The 18,559-nt window shown below is 46.4% G+C and overlaps 1 protein-coding gene across 1 annotated transcript in view; it reads right to left on the bottom strand.

Annotated features, from left to right (window-relative positions):
* The window catches only part of LOC129384904 (uncharacterized), a 138,588-nt gene that overhangs the window by 62,817 nt on the left and 57,212 nt on the right, over positions 1–18,559 (bottom strand). Inside the window, exon 3 of the mRNA XM_055070523.1 lies at positions 3,220–3,302. Coding sequence (XP_054926498.1) covers positions 3,220–3,302 — 83 coding nt within the window. The remainder of the gene's footprint in view (positions 1–3,219; positions 3,303–18,559) is intronic.

The raw sequence follows: 18,559 nt of genomic DNA, 5'->3' as shown, positions 1-18,559 counted from the left end.
GTAGGCTGAATGAATTAATTAATTGAAGAAAGAAAGAAAAAACGAAAGAACATTAACTAAAAGAAAGAAGAAAGCAATAGGCAAGGTTGAACAGCCAATGACATCGAACTTGCCACTGTGGAATCACAACCAATATATTGCGACGTGATCCCCGTCATTCTGAGTGCTTTATTTGCACTGACTTTGCCGAAGACGTCAGTGACGGACAGCAGTGAAGTTCCAACATTCGTCTTTAATTTGGCGGCAGCGCCGCTGTACCGTTGATGTGAATGCGACGTCACGGGCTTTCCCGTGACGCCAGGCGGGGGAAGCTGCAAGTGCAGGAATTTTAACGTGGCACCACCACTTGTCACTAGTTTTGGAGTCATTACTGGCTAACCGAGCTAGCTTCTATACTCGTAGTATGACTGGCCCATTTGCAGTGCCAAGGTCATAACGCGCCATCACTGTTTCTCGGACCACACCTGCCTTTGATCTGAGCATGTGCGGCATTTATGGACAAGTTTACGTTCCCTCTAATTCCTCTTGTGGTCGCTTCTGTTTATTTTATTTCAAAAATGAATATAACTATATGGAATTATACATAAAATACTCCTACGTCTTGTCACTGTCGTACAATGAGCCCTTACCAACTTAATCGGCCCCCACCGGGGCGAGCCTGTGGTAACCAATTTCGTATCGAAGGCCAGCTGCGTTTCACTCGCGTTTCGCAATCTCTGGATTGCTTTTGATAGGCCCGAGATTCGACCAAGCGCTTGCGGCTACTTACCAGCGTCGCCTCCGAAATATGTTACACATGTATGAAGCACGTGTCATGCCTCGATTAAGCCCCCTCTTGTAATCACCACTGCTGGCTACCACAAGGCGTTCAGCACATGCCACGCCACTTGTGGGTCACGAGGCATAAAATCATTTAATAATATTCATTTGAGCGCTACTAATATAACTTATGCTCTGACATGCAGACTTTCCCGAGTATACGCTTTTTTCAAGAAATGAGGATATCAGAAAATTAAAGACAACACTTATTCAGACGCGGACGCTGACGTTTGCGACAGTTATGGCTACGTAGAGCCGATGATTCATGAGATGTGTTCTTGTACGTTCATATTGTTCTTATATAGTGCGATGTATAGTATATAGTCATGGTCCCCCCTTTTTTTACATAGGTTCTTTTTTCACACAGATTGCATTGAGCTTGTGTTCTAGCTTTCGAATTTGAATTGTGAACTTGTGCTTTACGTGCCAGCGGCTTCTGAGCTACTCGCGAGAAATCGTTCTTGAGTGCTTTTTGTATCGCCGTGGATTTGTTCTTCTCAGGGTGTTCCTCTTTTTATTGAACGTCGGAGCAGAATAGTATAACCGAACATCTTACATACATTTTTTTTTTTTTTTTATGTGTCGAAGTCACTCGATAAAGGCGGCAAGACCTGTCGCCAGGCTCTGTTCTTTGGATTTCGTGGTACGCCATGAGCGTTCCAAAGCTCTGAACAGTCAGCGCAACGCTGAACATCTCAACCTCCTCGGCTATGGAGCAACGACAATTTAATGAGAAACGTAACGTGCGACCCATCTCGCCGGCGGTGGCTTCTAAACTTATGACAAAAGCTGTATAACATTACCTCTGTGTCGTTTTAATGTCGATAGCTAGTCGCATGAAAACGTAACTTTCTGGTCTGCGCGGCCGTAAATTTATACTATCTACTTGCAAAATGTTGGCTATCGCCCGTAAATCGAAGTGAATCACAGAAGCAGGCTTCCGCCTATTAAGAGTCATATCGTGGGAAAGCCAGCTTCGCAGGGGGTTTTCTACGTACGTGCAGACCTTTTAACAACCGTGTTTAAGATCCAGTGCTTATTGTCTTATCACCGTTCTTTTCCGTACTATCGCACGACTTCCGAGATTTCAATGTGAGAATGCTGTCGCAGTGTGAAAGCGGTGTCAAGCATACACGAGGTACTTAACGGTAACCTGCAACTACTAAAAAAAAAAAAAAGACTAGCACAAAGCTTACAAAAAATAAAACTGACGCAGTCACCATTACAACAAAGCGCCACCACGATAGAATTTCAGAAACATGGTGGCATGAACATCAGGCAGTGTGTCCTACCTGTCAGTGTACACCAGCCACAACTAAGGTCCCTCAGCCGAAGCTGTAGATCTTAGTGTGAATGCAAGTTTTGACCAGCCCCGCGCAGCATCCTGATACAAATTAGATAAGCCCATCTTGAGCAACGGGGCTCTACATCGCGAAAACAGCCTCGAAAATACCACGAAGTCTTTCAACAGTTCAGCACGAAACAAAGTGCCTGCGTTCCTACCGCGGACGACAAGTTGCGATGAAACACGCTATTACCCAATTATGAAACCAGTTTCTCGGCAGGAATTACAAAGAAAACACTCTCTCGCGGCGCACCCCACTTCTAAAAACATGTTTGCATAAGCGAATAGCCCTAAGCTTACAGTACAGCGGAAAACAGCGGGCATGTATGTTGTAAAGGACAGGGGCTTGTTGCTAAAGCACGACTTTTCATCTTAAAAAGGCCGAAAAAGTTGCAACCGATTGCTTCATCCCCGACCTCTCGCACCTGCCGCAATGACTACTACTACAGAATGTCGTCCTGCACAAGGTTTACAAGAACACATCTGTTCTTCGGGAATATCGTATAAGTGAAACCGCCGAACATGTATAGCGAAGCCTCAAATTTCAAAGCAGCTATTCAATGATCCCGGATGCAACTGGTCGCTTCCAAATATCTTTCTTATGACCTCTCCGTATGTGTCGCCGCATAAGCTAACCGGAGTGCTGCGAAGATATAAGACCCTTTCCTCTTACAGCGTCGGAAAACGTGCTCTACTGACTGACTGAGCACGTGCGCAAACTGCAGCACGTAACGCTGCTAACCTATAATCCTCGCAACAATCGAGCGAGCATCCTGCAACTATGTGGGAACTGCGGACACAACAGTGTGACCCAGAAGCAAAGAATAGACACACACGTAAAGGTGTGCACTTCATTCTATCGGCGCTAGCCGGCCTCCTACCCTATTGCATAACTTACATTGTATGCAATCGGAAAGCGAGCAGTGTCCTGTACGGTCGATACAAATCGAGATCAGCACGCGGAGGCCTCGGCAACACAGAAATGTGGCAACGCTGTTTAGCGCAGAGTTTAGGTGATGAAATAAAAAAACTGGCGATATGCATGCACGACTTACCGGACCGCGAATGAAGAAACGAACACGTCAGTGCTTCGAGTATGTGCGTATATCCAATGTTGTTGCGCTTGCAACAGGCAGTCCTGTAACAGAATGCATACGATCGATTAGAAACGGAAGCTTTTCCACACGCTGCCATATTCAGTATACGGCGGCACACACAATACGGTCAAACGCATGGATGTCTAGCAATTACGCTGAACATTTACGGGATAAAGGGTCCCCTTTCTATAATCTGCAGGGCAGGTCATTTACGCAATATGCGTTGAGTCCGAGTAAGACTAAGTCGTTCTTCTAGCTCTTTCACGACGACGTATACTATAGGATGTCTTGATTAAATGTGTGGCTGTACCTAAACAAGAGTAAAAATAATAATGAAATATAATAGAATAAAAAGAAGGCAGCATGCAGACTTCAGCGATTCTTTCGGTTCTGAACTTGTCTACTGCGACAGCAGCATTCTCCCACTGTGAAGACCACCACCTTAATTTTGTTTGGCTGCATTTCTCACAAATATTTGCGCCCATTCACAACACGTAACTGAACAAGAAGCTAGCAGCTACAGGCTGCTCGACTGGGGCAGAGGTGCGGTCATATAAAAATGTATTAATGTACAATAAGATTTCCAAAAAATAAAAATGAAAATCGAACGATATTTACTATTTCAACGATAACTATAAATTCTATGATATTACAGAAAGAAAAGTGTGGATTACATAAATAAGTTTTGACTATATCTTCCTAGCGGTGTGCGAAACTTCCACTTCATGAGACAGTAGTGCATGTTGCGGAGTTCGAAATACGTGCATGGACAGAACATGGCACTCTTGGCACTCCCCGTGTTTAGGTATGGACTAGATTTACTTTTTTGAAATCTACAGCTTTATGGAACCTTTTGTTCGCAACCTGTTTGGTCAAAGATTTTACGTGTTGGGGGTTCAACGTTTCAACTATTGGGGATATACTTGATTCAGACAATCTTCAGTATTATGTCTACTTTCGCTTCTTTTGCGCGTTATTATTGTAAGGTTGCGCTGTTGTCTGTGCAGTAAGTTTCAAGAACTTGTAGTATTTATGCCTTTAAGTATAAAGCTTTCCGTACACCATTTCTGGAACTGTTAGAGCAAATCAATGTTTTAAGCCACCATGGATGAGGAAGTTGCTGAATTGAAGACTTCTTGGTATCAGGTGACGTGGGTTCGGATCTCAGCCGTAGCAGTTGTGGATAAGCTTTCTCCTAATTCGCCCTGTGGCGACGGTGAAGCTAGAGATGACGAGGCGGTCTGACGACGACAAAACAACTTTATCTGCCGTCAATGACGACAACGGTTGCCGCCAGCGCAACTTAATGTACGGGCGGACGGGACGGTCAAGGTAAGCTCAATTTCGAGCCCTTAACTGATGTTGCAGTATAAAATAATAGTAATAAAAACGTTTCGCAACGCGCACATTTCAACGGTTAGTTAAAGTTTCAATAATTTGCCGTCAGGTATGACGTCAGGTATAAGTGATGCTCCGAGTGGCCAGTGCGAGTTGTTTGTGTTCCTTGCTTGCTTGTTAGCATATCGTTCGTCTGCATTCCCAAAAGCCTCTTACACTGAAGCTGTTCGTAAGATGATATATCTGCAAATCGCGATGTCGGACGTATTGTTAGTGGAGGCCGCCGGTCCATTGCCAGCACTAGCTACTTACGAACTAAATGTTTAGTGAATTCCGCTGCTCGATATTTCGTTCCGATAGGCGCTACAAACAGTATTTGGCGCCTCGTTATGTCATAGTATACAACACCATCCAGGAATAAGGTTTCGCAAACGACAAGGTCAGACAGTGTGATGTGGTTCTGGTCTGTAAAGCGGCGCTTTGATGGCACGAAACAGACGACAACAAATACGGCCGGCTTCAAATGAACGATAGGAATCGCGGTGAAACCTTCTCTGTCAACTGCTTTCCTGCATTCCGCCCTGAATGTATAAAGTTCATTCAGTGCTCTTTTTTTATATTTCACACTTCAGAGAAGTCGGCGCCCTCCGAAAAGTGACAACGTCTCATAGTACGCAGTTAAAGATGATTCTGAAGCAAGACGCCAGAACACCAAACACAGTCAAGTCCATCGAGACTAGCTTGGTTCGCTTCCTGTTGTGTAGCGTGCACTCTTAGAGCGTAATACATGGACCGCAATGCCGCACGTAGGTTTGTGTCCCTTCGCCACTGTTTCTGCTGCGTTTCGTGTCACCACAATGGTGCAGCAATAATAATAATAATAATAATAATAATAATAATAATTATAATAATAATAACAGGGAGACGAGCACGCAACTTCCGCGTTGAGCACACCAAATGCAGGCGCGCAAACGCATACAAAGCCCAGACGTTTTCCCCAATCCTCGCCTCGGCGGCGTCTCCCTTCCGCCAGGAAGCGACGGCTGCACGTAACGACGACGCTACGAGGAGTAAAGTTCGCAGCAGTCGACATCGAATCCGAAGCCGCGGAACGGGTCAGCGGTGGGTCTCGACGCAACCTCTCTGCAAAGTGCTCCGGCAGAGAAAGCGACACTCAATGGGCGCCCGGTGCAACAGACAAAAAAAAAAAAAAAAAAAAATAATAATCGCAAAAGAAAGAAAGAAAAAGGAACCCACGAGGTGGTCCCGCTTGCGGGCCCCCCTCGTTCCATACTACCGCCGGAGTGCGGGAGAAAGCCTCGTCTCTCCGTCGGCCTCTGGGACGGGGACCGTAAAGAGCTTTCTCTTCCTTTTTCCCAGGACGCTTCCGCGTGGCCCGCTTTCTTCTTCCTCCCTTTTCTTCCCGTTGTTCGCGTGGTACGCGGAAGCCGCTACCTTAGCGCGCCGGGAAGGGGGAACTAGATCAGCGAGAGGTTCGAACAGTTAAAAAAATAAAAGGAAGGGGGAGTAGGGAGGAGGGGGGGGGGGGTCTTGCTCTTCGGCGAGAGTCTTCATCGTCCCATTGCCCCGGTAGAAAGTGGGGGGCTCCCCTGAGAGGCACCCCGCGTTCCTACCGCACCCATCCCCCTTTTCCATTTCCCTTTCTTTTGAGCCACCGTTTCCGCGGTGTTACACGGAAGACAGCTAAAGGTTCGAGAGGGAAGCTGTAATAGTGGGGAGGTAGTGGTGGTTGCGGAACGGGTCTTTGCCCGGTCGGCCCATTTTTCCTTTGGAAGAAAAAAAGAAAAAGGAGAAACACCGTTGCTGCCGCTTCACTTTCGGGCTGTCTTTGGTTCGTTGTCCTCGGCGTTTCTTATTCGCGATGACGCGGGAAGAAATCCTTCCAGGTAGGTTGGTGCTGGCGAGTTTTCTCGCGCGCAAGCTAAGAGTAAACTTATCTCGTTACATTGCCACGTAAACCTATAGCTATGGTCGAATTGAGCCAGTTCATTAGGTGAATGCAGCAGTTACCAGAATCTTGCATTCAACAAAAAAAGAAACTTGACAAGTTGGTATAGTGGCATGCTAAGAGCAAGCAAAAGTGCAACAAAAGCTAAAACGCAGAAAAAAGAAAAGTGGCAAGATTACCTCAGTTGCGAATGCAGCGCTTGCAACTGTTTCTCTCTGTCGACCTAACGACAGTGCTGGCTGTTAAAGGCGCTAGGAGAACTTCTCTACCACGGTGAAGCTATTCAGCAAAGGCTAATTAGCGTGTCGTGTACAGTGCCAGTGATAATGAGTGGCGAAAAAAATGAAAAAGAAAAGAAGAAAAACGGGGAACGAAGAAGAATACGCAGACCGAGATGAGAGCGACACTTAACACGGCGCGCTTAAACTAGTTTCGCAAACCTCCGCTTGAGGCCGTTCACTGAGCGTCCGCCATTGTACTGAGCGTATACTCGTTACATTGGCTAAAGGACAAAGGACAAAGCATGTGTCCGTCCCGATTTAATTGCACCGGCGTTTAAAACGCCGTGCGCCAGAAACGACGATTGCTGTAGAATCTTAAGGAATCTTCGTGTGCAACTCTAAAGGCCATGGACGGGAACGCGCAGCGGTGCAACAAAACGCTTTCCTAAAGAAGCGGAAAACTCGGCACTCGAGGAGGGGGGAGGGGGGGGGGAAGACGCGAACGGAAATCGCGCCTGGTGCGCCGCGGTAACAATGGGCCATACGGGCCAGAAGGTTATGCGCGCCCGGTCAACGGAAGAGAACCCAAACAAGGGGTGGCCCGTGGAACAAGGTCAAAGGAAAGTGGCGCAACTTCGCTTTCACTTCACGGGAGGCACCTGGAAAGAGGAGCGGACGGGGGGGAGGGGGTGGGATTCCCCGTTGTGCTGGCTTCGCGGCGACCGCAAGTCCGGAAGAAGGCGCGCACAGCGGACCCATTGGCCTCGGAACGCGGTGAAAACGAGGGTGAGCGAAATTGCAGGCCCGTTTAAGAGCAATGAATGGCACCGTTGACGTCAGCGAGATGTACAGTGCAGTCCACTTTTAAAGGGAACACTCAAATGTGCGGCCCCCGTTTGGCTGCCATCCTAGCTGCAAGTGGCTGCGGAAGCAATGTTAGTGCACAGCACAAGTGTGTCGAATGGGGTGACAGCTAACAACTACAAGTTATCTGCTTCAAATCTAGGTGATTCTACTCTTGCTAGAGAGGAAAATCTGGACATGCAGTGCACTCAAGTGTTTCCTTTAACAGTGGACCTCTCTGTACATTGTAACTTAGTTGCACGCCAGAGGCGAGTATGGCGGAGTTGCTGAGCAACACGCCATGCAATGCAGTGTTCGCGGTACGTCCAATGGACAGGCCATAGAGGCCATAGATATATAGGCGAAATAAGTAAATAAATCAGATAAATTAAAAAAGAAAAATACTGCACACCACCGGAGGGCATCGTTCAACTCCAATTTTTTTTTTTCCTTCCTGCTTTCCTTTTCTCGCGCACGAATGATGTGCATGACAGTTATGGCAACACTTCCCACTACGATGGCAATACTCGGACATCCCTGGAGCAAACAAATCCGCTAACATTATGTGACTTCGTTAATTTGTCACGATTGGTCGTATATTTAATAAAATGTTCCCGTCTATTCACTCGAAGAGCCACTGCGTATTGTAATGTTTTTCAAACGTTGTGTCTGTATATGTGGTTTAGTAGAACACATAATGCCTGCTTTCAGCCTCGTACCACGTGAGAGAAAAAGCGGTGAAGAGAACTCGATGAAATGAATAAAGCTTCCCGCGGCAGATACGGCCAGTCAGCAAAGCAGTCACGTGTTGAATGACTGACCTAAGTGCGCGCAGACTTGCTTACTTTTCCCCGCCTTTGAAGTGTGTATGGGCGGCGGTATGGTCATGCTCCACATTTCTGATCAACAGACAACTCGAAGCTATCCGAACGAGATATTCAACTGAAGTCAGCGTTGACGCTGCAGACCCTTGCTTCCACAGTTACCGCATCACAGCGGGTATCATGCCCCTGCCCCCTCCCCCCCTCCCAACCCCTTACTAATGAGGTGAACCTTGATCCTATATAGGGCATGGACCAAGAGCTGATTTAAATGAAAGGCTACGACTTGTCCTACTTTTTGCATTGAAAGAAAGTGCAAAGGAGGTTCGAATGAGGTCCGAGGTCACCGTGATCGCTGCTGGAGCACAGATTAGGGCGCTTTTTTTTCAACTGGAGCACCCTGCACGTACTTGTCTTGCGTCACAACTGCGCAAATGCATCCCTTCCAGTCAGATACGTGGATAATTATCGAGATCCAAAGCTATCAACTACACGGCTATACAAAGTGCCGGCTCAGGCGTCCAAATTAGACGGGCAACACTTTTGATAGCAGCCATCACATTCCGGCCTGAATATCTTACAGAAGGAGTGTCCAACAGTGGCCATACAGAAACCGGACATTCAGGTTCTTTGGACATTTCGTCTGGGTTGGAAATTTCATCTCGCAGGACATTTCGTGTCACCGGTCACCTGGCCAACTGTACATTCCGTATAGTTGGACATTCTATCTGTGGGCCAGGGTTCGTCTGATGCACCCATAATGCAGCAACATTTACAGCCCCTGTCACTGGTCACTCTAGAAGAAGGCCTATATACAAGTAAATACTCTGGAAGACCGACACGTTCGCTTTTGTAGTCGGACATTTCGTCTCGTTGGACATTTCGTCTTGTTGGCCATTTTTTCTTGTTGGACATTCCGTCTCCGGTTGGACACCCTGTCTCCGGTTGCACATTTCATTTCGTTGGATATTCCATCTCGTTGGACATTTCGTGTCGCCGGTCACGTGATCCATTGGTCATTCAGGCTCTGAATCAAGCCACTACCACACGAAGACAATCACTTTGACAAGCTGGTACAGGTTGTTCGGAAGCAGATGTATAACTCGGCGACACCACCACGACGAAAAACCGACCGGCAAGCAACGCACAGCCAGCGCACCTCGTAAAATGGATGAGCCCAGCGAAGCTGAAGCCCATGACCGCGAAGCGGGCGAACAAACAATTTGCATGCCCACTTCCCAGCAAAACAACGGCCCGTTCTGTCTCAATTTTAAGCGCGTGTCGACGTGCCCTTCTTCGCGCGCTGCTCAAAACAGCAGTTGTCGTGACAGAACACAAAACGACGCCCTACATACATCTCCGAGCGGCAACAACGCGCGAAGCCGCGGACAAATGATGCCAGTAGGAGAGGGTCCGCGGAGCACCAAAAGAAACTGCACGCATGAGGGGCGATCGCAGCTGAAGATAGCGGATCTCTCACGAAAAAGAAAAAAAAAACCAAGGCGGACCACCTAATAAATGTAAAATAGAAGCACTGAGACAGACAGACAGGCAGGAAAGAAGTGAAGTGGACGCCGCAAGAAAATAAAAAAAAACAAAAAAAGAAAGGAACAAAGATTTCCCGGCGGGGAAACGCGCTGTCTTCACGAAAATGACAGAGGAGCGCGAAACAGCTCTCCCCTCCAACACGGAGGGAGGGACCGCCATTATACGCTAAATAGTCACGCAAGCTTCTCGGGGGCGCGACCGACTTCGCCTCCTTGCGAGATGCGCGTGTGGGCCGGAGGGGCGCCTGAACCTTTCTCACTCAGCTCTACTATGCTTTTTTTTTTTTTGTAACGATTTCGTTATATTACGAAAAGACCACCTGTGCCAAATCGGGGGAAACCAGTCACACCGCCGCCGAGCAGCAGACGCTCTGCGCACGGCAGCCAGAGGCGGGCCCGGCGGTAGGATGACTCGCCGTGTATATAGGTACGTACACCTGGACGCGAAAGCAAGAAATTGAAAGGACGAAGTGAAGGGTGAGCCCTTCGATGTATCGCGGAATTTCGCCGTTAATTCAGCGCAGAAATGTGACGGCCTGACGAAATACGACGGTCGCCGCATTTACCAGACAAGAGTATACGGCGTGGCCTGCAGTGTCAAAGTGGCAACGCTCCAAAGTGCGACTCTCACTTCACTGCCACTCCAGTTGCAAGCGCCTGCTGAAGCTGTCAATGCACTGCAGATGAGGGCAGAAAGATGCCGGCATCACCTACCGCAAGTCGTCTGCTGCAGAGCTGGGCGCTTTGGAGACGTACAACCTGATTTTCATTCCAGGAACGTGAGCAGTTCTCGTATTTGATTCAAAACGAGAGAATTACGGATGAGCAAGTCCTTCGAGATCAGAGCTACATAGCTAAAGTATTCGCTATCGCGGCTCGATGTCAAACTAGTCCGACAGTCATTGATGGAGCACCGATAAGGTGTTCCCTTTCATACTGGTGAACTCTGCACAAGTTTCGAAAATAGAATGCACCGGAATTTGGGGGGGGGGGAAATTCGTGCCACATTTCGTTGTCTCTTAATTTCCAAGGATATACTAGAATGACACACACACACACACACACACACACACACACACACACACACACACACACACACACACACACACACACACACACACACACACACACACACACACACACACACACACACACACACACACACACACACACACACACACACACACACACACACACACACACACACACACACGCACCCACACACGCACGCACGCACGCACAGCATTCATGGCAATTTACGAGTAGCTTTTAGTCTCAAGACTGAAACGGACGATCACTGCAGATGTGTCGGCTTTCAACTTTACGCGTTTTACGTTCCCTGGAACAAAGACAGTCTGCGAAAGTGAACTTAGGGATGTGTGAGAGAAAGAGAGAAAGCAAGGACAGTAAAGGCAGGGAGGTCAACCAGAAGAGCACCCGGTTTGCTACCCTACACTGGGGGTGGGGAAAAGTGTAACAGAGATAGGAAAAAAGGGAGAGAGTAAGCACTGAGTGAAGTTAAGAAATTACCGACCTGATGACTATGTATGAGCGATGGCTCATGAACAATAGATTTCATAAGTGGCTGTCGCAGTATCTGCATAGAACGATCCTCCGTGCTAACATGCAATTTCATGCCCACGTCATGCCGCGGGCCAACCCTGGCGAATAATCGTATTGATTACAAAAAAAAAAAAAAAAAAAACCGGTTACAGTCACTGAAAGACAAAAACAAAGTGCGACGTGTAAGTGTTTGGATACATCAAAATCATTCAGAGAAAATATTACATGTAAAGTAGGCAGCCTTACATCTTCGTATACCGAGAGCGCTCCATGTCGACACTCTCGCTACGTTATGAGGATTCGCATGAAAACATAGTGCCATTAAGGACGACGTAATTGCTCAATATATAAGGCGTGAATTTCTCACGTGTTGCGCGCATGATGTTTTAAATATCCTTGTAGAGCTTGAGAAAAACTATAAACGTGTTCTCTCGCCATATTTCCACAACAATTAACATTACTAGAGGCGATAAAATGCAAATGCAGCTACGCAACATAACAACTAGAACGTGAGTGAAGCGCTTTCGTATTGCGTTACATGCTAAGAAAGCGCTGCTGGTGTTTGTTACGTCTAGAAACATTAACGAAAATTTCTTAATAGCTTTGCCGTGTACGTGTGCGTGTGTGCGCGCGTGCGTGCGTGTGTGTCTCAATGTGATCACTGTGTGTGCCACAAATATCCCCTAGATACTGGAGTAGTATGCCAGGCAATCAGCCAGGCTAACATCTCCCGCTTATCGTTGAAGTATCGCGCTGCCCTTCAGAAAGCCGGTATATGCGATAACTTACATGCAGGCCAACGGCGATCAATGGAAAGCAAGGTGCATCAATGAAATTTGACAACGGAATACGAACTTCCAAGTAGGCGAAGGCGATTAAGACAGAATCCACTGAACTACGAAAGAACGGAATATGGAAACCGATGTTTATCCTGAACGAGAATCCAGGTTCAGTCGTGAGGTATCTCGGCGGTCAGCGCAAGTCGCAGCCCATACGCGCTGTCTTCTACGCAAATGTTGGTCCTTTGTGCGCATGTGCCCGAGTCTGTATAGCCTGAGACAGCGCGGCTATATACTTCGATTGCTCGCTCATTTCACTACATCAGAACTGTAGAATTCAACGGAATCTGCCAAGTCATGCGCACACTCCCTTGGCCCTTTACTGTACCTTCGACTTCCGCCTGGTCTATTCTGTTGCAAGACAGCTTTACTGCCTCGCTTGTGGCTGGGCGTCGTGTTTACAAACGTCTACTCTTTCCTTATTGGCACGACGGACAGTGCTTGGCGCAACTGTTGCGACGAGACTAGCAAAAGTATACTCCCTGCTGTCGTTTCGTATTCTTTTCATTTTTTTTTTTGTCGATGACCAAAAACAGCGTCCTCGTGCTATCATTATGATGACTGCTCAACAGACCGTTCACAGAACACATGTTGAGAGCCTGGACTCAAGCGTTATTCGCACAGAAAGCCACTATAGAGCCCTGAGCTCGTATTTCGTAACGATTCTCTTCATTTTCTATTCTTTTCTTTTATTTGTCCTTATAGTTATTGGCAGACACAACGTCACGCCTCTGGTATCACCATACCCGGCCACGTACTCGCTGCAACGGGCGGTAAGAAATGAGTCCAATCGAAGGAAAGTAAATCTTAAATGATAAGGCCCCTGTCGGGCTATATTTTAAAGACGACTGCAGGGCTCTGCGAAAGCGTTTGCATGCACAGTGAACGCTGTTGTGTTCATTGTGCATCATTTTCCACCCTTCCTCCAGTGTACAGCGTTATGAACCGGGTACACGACCTGGTAAACCGACCTGGCTTTACTTTTTTTCTCTCTGTCGGCATACGTGGAGCGGCCGGCGAGCAACTACATAATGGGAAACCCCACGCCTCGGACGGAATAGCAGCAATTAGGAAGAGCAACTAGCGCAGCTGCTATCCGCAGCAGACTGTACACCACGGAACTGAATTGCGCGATGAGAAAGAAGAAATAAGAAGACAGGCACCACACCCGCTTATTAAACAGGAGGCTTGTAGAGGAGTAAGGCAATTAGTTAGGTCTGGTTTAGCGACGATGACGGTGGGAGCAGCGAGGGTAATGAGGTGGACAGACAAAGGCGTGGACTCTGGAAGTTATCAGTAACGCGATAATGAATCGTGTCTGGTGTACAGAGCACTACATGTACTTAAGAGTACGAGACACGTACAGACGTACTTTCGCTTTCTTGTCGACCGACAAAAGTCGCGCCTCATTGCTAAGTTCGTGCGTCGAGTCGCATTGTCGACGCAGCATACTGCTTCACACAGTGTAGCAGGACAATACCGCGATGGCGTTTATACAATAAATGGTGTAGTGATGGTGATTATTGTTATAGACGACCTTCATGACTATGTTAAGGACAAGCAACATCTGCGAATAGAGGCGCCAGCCTGAAAGAGAACACCGTATGTACTGCGCACACACACACACACACACACACACACACACACACACACACACACACACACACACACACACACACACACACACACACACACACACACACACACACACACACACACACACACACACACACATACACTTATATAGTTGAAACTAGATTCAACGAAGTGACTACCACGCTCGAGGTATTTCGTTAAATCTGGAAGTTCGTAAGATAGAGAAAGGAATTTTTCGGCCCTTCGAAATCTAAAATTGTAACGTAGCGACACACAAAAGCTACCGCGGCGAAGTATTTGCCGCTGATCCAGCCATCTGTCGCGTAAACCTCGAAATAACGCAAACAACCATCACCACCACTACAGAGGCGGTGTTGAGCCCGCTGTTCCGTGCATGGGCGCGGCGTGCAGCCACGTCAAAATAAAGCTAGGGCTGTGACCAGGGCGTCAAGAAGGTTTCTCGCGGTAACTTCAGAGCGCACGCTCGAAGAAAAACCCGTCTGCGTCAAAATTAGATTATTATCACCGCTTTTTTACCCATTTATTTCAGGAAAATCTTCGTTAAATCGAGTTTGGCCAAGTTAGTTTCATTAATTCGGGTTGGTGACAACTTTGAACCCTCCGGGTACCTGCCGGGGAATGGAAATTTCTTCGTTAGATCGGGTACTTCGTAAAATCAAGTTTCGTTAGAGTTTTATCTCTTTCTCTCTTTCAATCATCATCATCATCATCATCATCATCATCATGATCGTCTGCAATGGGCTGAATAGAACAGTGTCATTGGCAAACAGAAGGTTCCCGATATATTTGCCGTTGATTCTTATAAGCCTTCCCAGTTTAAGAGATTGAATACTTCTTCCAAGCACGCAGTGAATAGCATTGGAGAGATTGCGTCTCACTGTCTGACACCTTTCTTTAGAGGTATCTTAATTCCTGCTTTTCTTGTGTTGTAGAATTAAAGTAGCTGTAGAACCTCTGCAGATATTTTCCGAGGTATCTACGTAAGCGTTCTGTACTCCTTGATTACGCAATGCCTCTGTGACTGCTAGTACCTCTACTGAATCAAATGCCTTTTCGCAATGTATGAAAGCCATATAGAGAGGCTTATTGTACTCTACGGATCTCTCCATAACCTGATTAATAACACGGATGTGATCCATTGCAGGGTATCCCTTCCTGAAGCCAGCCTGTTCTCTTGGTTGTCTAAAGTCCAGTGTTGACCTTATTGGAGATTATGTTGGCAAATATTTTATATAATACTGGGCGTAAGCTAATGGGCCTATAATTTTTCAATTCTTTAACGTCTCCCGTTTTATGGATTAGTATAATGTTTGCATTCTTCCAGTTTTCTGGGACCCTTGCTGTCGATAGACATTTCCTATATAGAGCCGCCAGTTTTCCAAGCATTATGCATGTCTCCTCCATCTTTGATTAAATCTACTGTTATTTAATCTTCCCTGCGACTCTTCCTCGTTTCATGTCTTGCAAGGCCCTTCTGACCTCATCGCTAGTTATAGGAGGAGTTTCTGTATCCTGTTCGCTGCTGTTTCTAATGGAAGTGTCCTGACTCCTCTGGGTACAAAATGGTACAAAACAACGATTGCTACATAAGTGGACATTACGACTACGACCGCAATTTGCAGACACGTACTAAGCATACTCGTTCAAAAAATTGTTCTGCTTGCACAGTTATTTTCGTTTCGCTCCAACAAGCAATGTTACTTAATGTCTATAATTCGCGCCGCGTCTTCGCTGTCATATTCCTCGTCCACCGTTTACAAGAATTTTCAGGCCCGTTCGTTAACTTGCTTCAGCGTCGACATAGGTTGCGCACAAGGGGCAATGTAAAAGTCGCATTGTCTGACAGCTGCGCCAAAAAGAAGCCCCGCTACGAAGACAAGGCGGTTAAATATAGAGAGCGCGGGCTACCGCGAAACACGTCTTACTCGTTCAGACGAAGGACTATACCGTGAACCATGAGTCGTACACTAATTTCGGGAATCCACGATAACGCGTGTATGGCGTTGGTCTACGCACGTACCGCATTACAAACACTCCTGTCCGCCCCGAGGAAAAAATAAAAAAGGTTTCCAAGCAATGTCAACGTATAGTGCTGATGTAGGCGCATGCTCTTAAACAAGGCAGTTCTCGACAAAGCTTACGTAAGTCCTTCGTCACTCCTCCGAGCTGATACATCTGTGTATAAATACATAAGCAGTCATTGTTCTCTTCGTGCGCCCTATTCTTCTCCGTGCTCTATAACGATTGGGCAAACAGAACCACGTATACTTTGCTGATTAGTCATAACGGCTACACACAAGCGCTTCCGTATGCAGGGTGTTTAAGCGAACACTTTCAAAAATCTTTAAATGTTGCCTGTGGCAGATATCACAATTCTAGTCCTTGAATTGGTCTACTCGAAGAGGCGGGCATTACTTTCACAAAGAATAGAAATGTATAATTGACAATTTAACAAAAATTCACTAATTAAGTATTAACTATACTTACGTTATGGTACATATTGCAATTTACAAATTCTAGCCGGGGAGTTCGCAAGGCGAACCCACCTCGAACTAATTCTCAGAATGACACCAGTTTCGAGGTATTCATTCCCGAACTTTGCGGAGAAATACATTGGCGTAAGAAAGTAAGTGGAACGACAGCTCATTCTTACCGCAAGTTTGACGGCGCATCTCATAAATGGTGTCATCCACACAATTATTTTCAAGTAGATATGCCTCACAGTCTAATGCGCTAGAACTTGTAAATTGCAATATCTGCCATAAGGCAATTAGTTAAAGATTTAGTTAAAGATTTTTTTTTATTTAGATAAGCATGCATCTAATTTTTTTTGTGCGAGTAATGACCGGCTCTTTGAGTAGACCATGACGCTCATGGACTAGAATTGTGCTATCTGCCAAGGGCAATGTTTAAAAAAACTTTTAAATGGTTCGATTTTAAAGGGTTCGCTGAAACGCCCTGTGTACTATAATAATAACGTACGGCGTTCTACCTGTTTGGCTCAGGTGATGCGAAATTCCTTGTTAGGGAAATACATTCACTCAAACCTGGTGATTTCTCTGACACGTTTGTGAATTAAATTGCCGTCATCATGATCACCATCATCCACCTATATTGTGCCCGTTGCAGGTCAAAGGCCGCAGCGATCTCCAAATACTCTTATGTCACACACCTCAGTTTTAAGTTTGCAAATGTATATGACCACACGGACTAATTATTTGCTTTCTTCAATACTTCGATTCTCTTTCCTTGGCACCCACTGCATCACTCCAATAGACCACTACGTAGTCGCAGAAGACCCGCATCGCGAGAACAAAATCCCCAGACGAACGAAAATGGACTGGATTGCGGCAGACATTCAAAAGTTATGATGAACGGATGCTTACCGTCACCATTGAAAAGTAGACGATGGAGAGAGTAGGAACGCCAACAGCTACGTAGAATCATGGCGACAAGATGAAAGATTACTATCGCAGCGAATTAGCTTTTATTACGAGCGGGTGTCGCAATAATATCGCGCTGACTCGGGGCTCAATCCGTATTCAACACAAAACGCAGTCGATATCGATTTCACGAATGTTAATATTTCGAATATGTTCTACGCACTGCCAAACGATGGTGGAATTTCGAACAAATGTTTAAGCGGTACAAATGATCAGTATGAGCTTGAACGCAAGACAAAAGGAGCTGCAAACCATTGTTTTCTTACTTTTATGGCTATTCTTCAACGTGAGCACATAGATAACTGCACAAAAACGTGTGAGGGGCAGCAGGCGCAGCACTTTACGTTCGATGGATTGCTTACGTCATTACTGATGAAGTATGTTGATTAACATATATGACGCATGCGGTGATGATCCAAATATGTCTCGTCATAGTACCCCTGTGAACCCGTGGCGATTTAAAATCCTCAAAGCAATTTAAAATCATCAAATCATTCAAAGCGTCTTCAAGAAGAAAGCTGGTTGAAAGGAACAAAAGTCCACAGAACTAAACAAAACATCTATAGCGACTTTCGCAACGGTCTACGCGGTCGGCGTGCTATTCATGAGCACAACTACAGCCAAGCGTGTGCACGCACAAATTTCATTGTAACTGTTTCAACAGCACCTTCGTTACAGTGCCCCTTGCATTAATCATTGCACAAGGAGATGAACCAGCCCGCATACGCAATAAAGCTCTTAGGCTATATTTTTTTTTTATAGCTTAGGCTGGAACTTGCTCTTACGGGAAAAAAAAAAAAAAATCAACATCAGCCAGTTCCAGTCAATCCCAATGCTGGACATGTTAGCGAAGGCGAGCAGCCAATTTCAAGGAACGCTTAAGAACGAAAAGCTTTGTGAATTCGGCAGGTTTCTCAACCTCCATACTAACTGGTCACTGCAGATGTATTGGATCAACATCTATCTATACATCTATGGAGGCTCGGAACTATGACTTCCCGTTTGTGGGCTAAATTTAGGCCCCAGAGTGCTAGAGTCTAGAGTCGACAAGCCAGCAACGGCACGTTGTGATCACCGGCGCGTTCATGCGTTCGCCC

This window comes from Dermacentor andersoni, chromosome 5, assembly GCF_023375885.2.
Source record: "Dermacentor andersoni chromosome 5, qqDerAnde1_hic_scaffold, whole genome shotgun sequence".
Taxonomy (NCBI): domain Eukaryota; kingdom Metazoa; phylum Arthropoda; class Arachnida; order Ixodida; family Ixodidae; genus Dermacentor; species Dermacentor andersoni.
The sequence above is the reverse complement of the archived record's forward strand: the minus strand, read 5'-3'. Positions and strand labels throughout refer to the sequence as shown.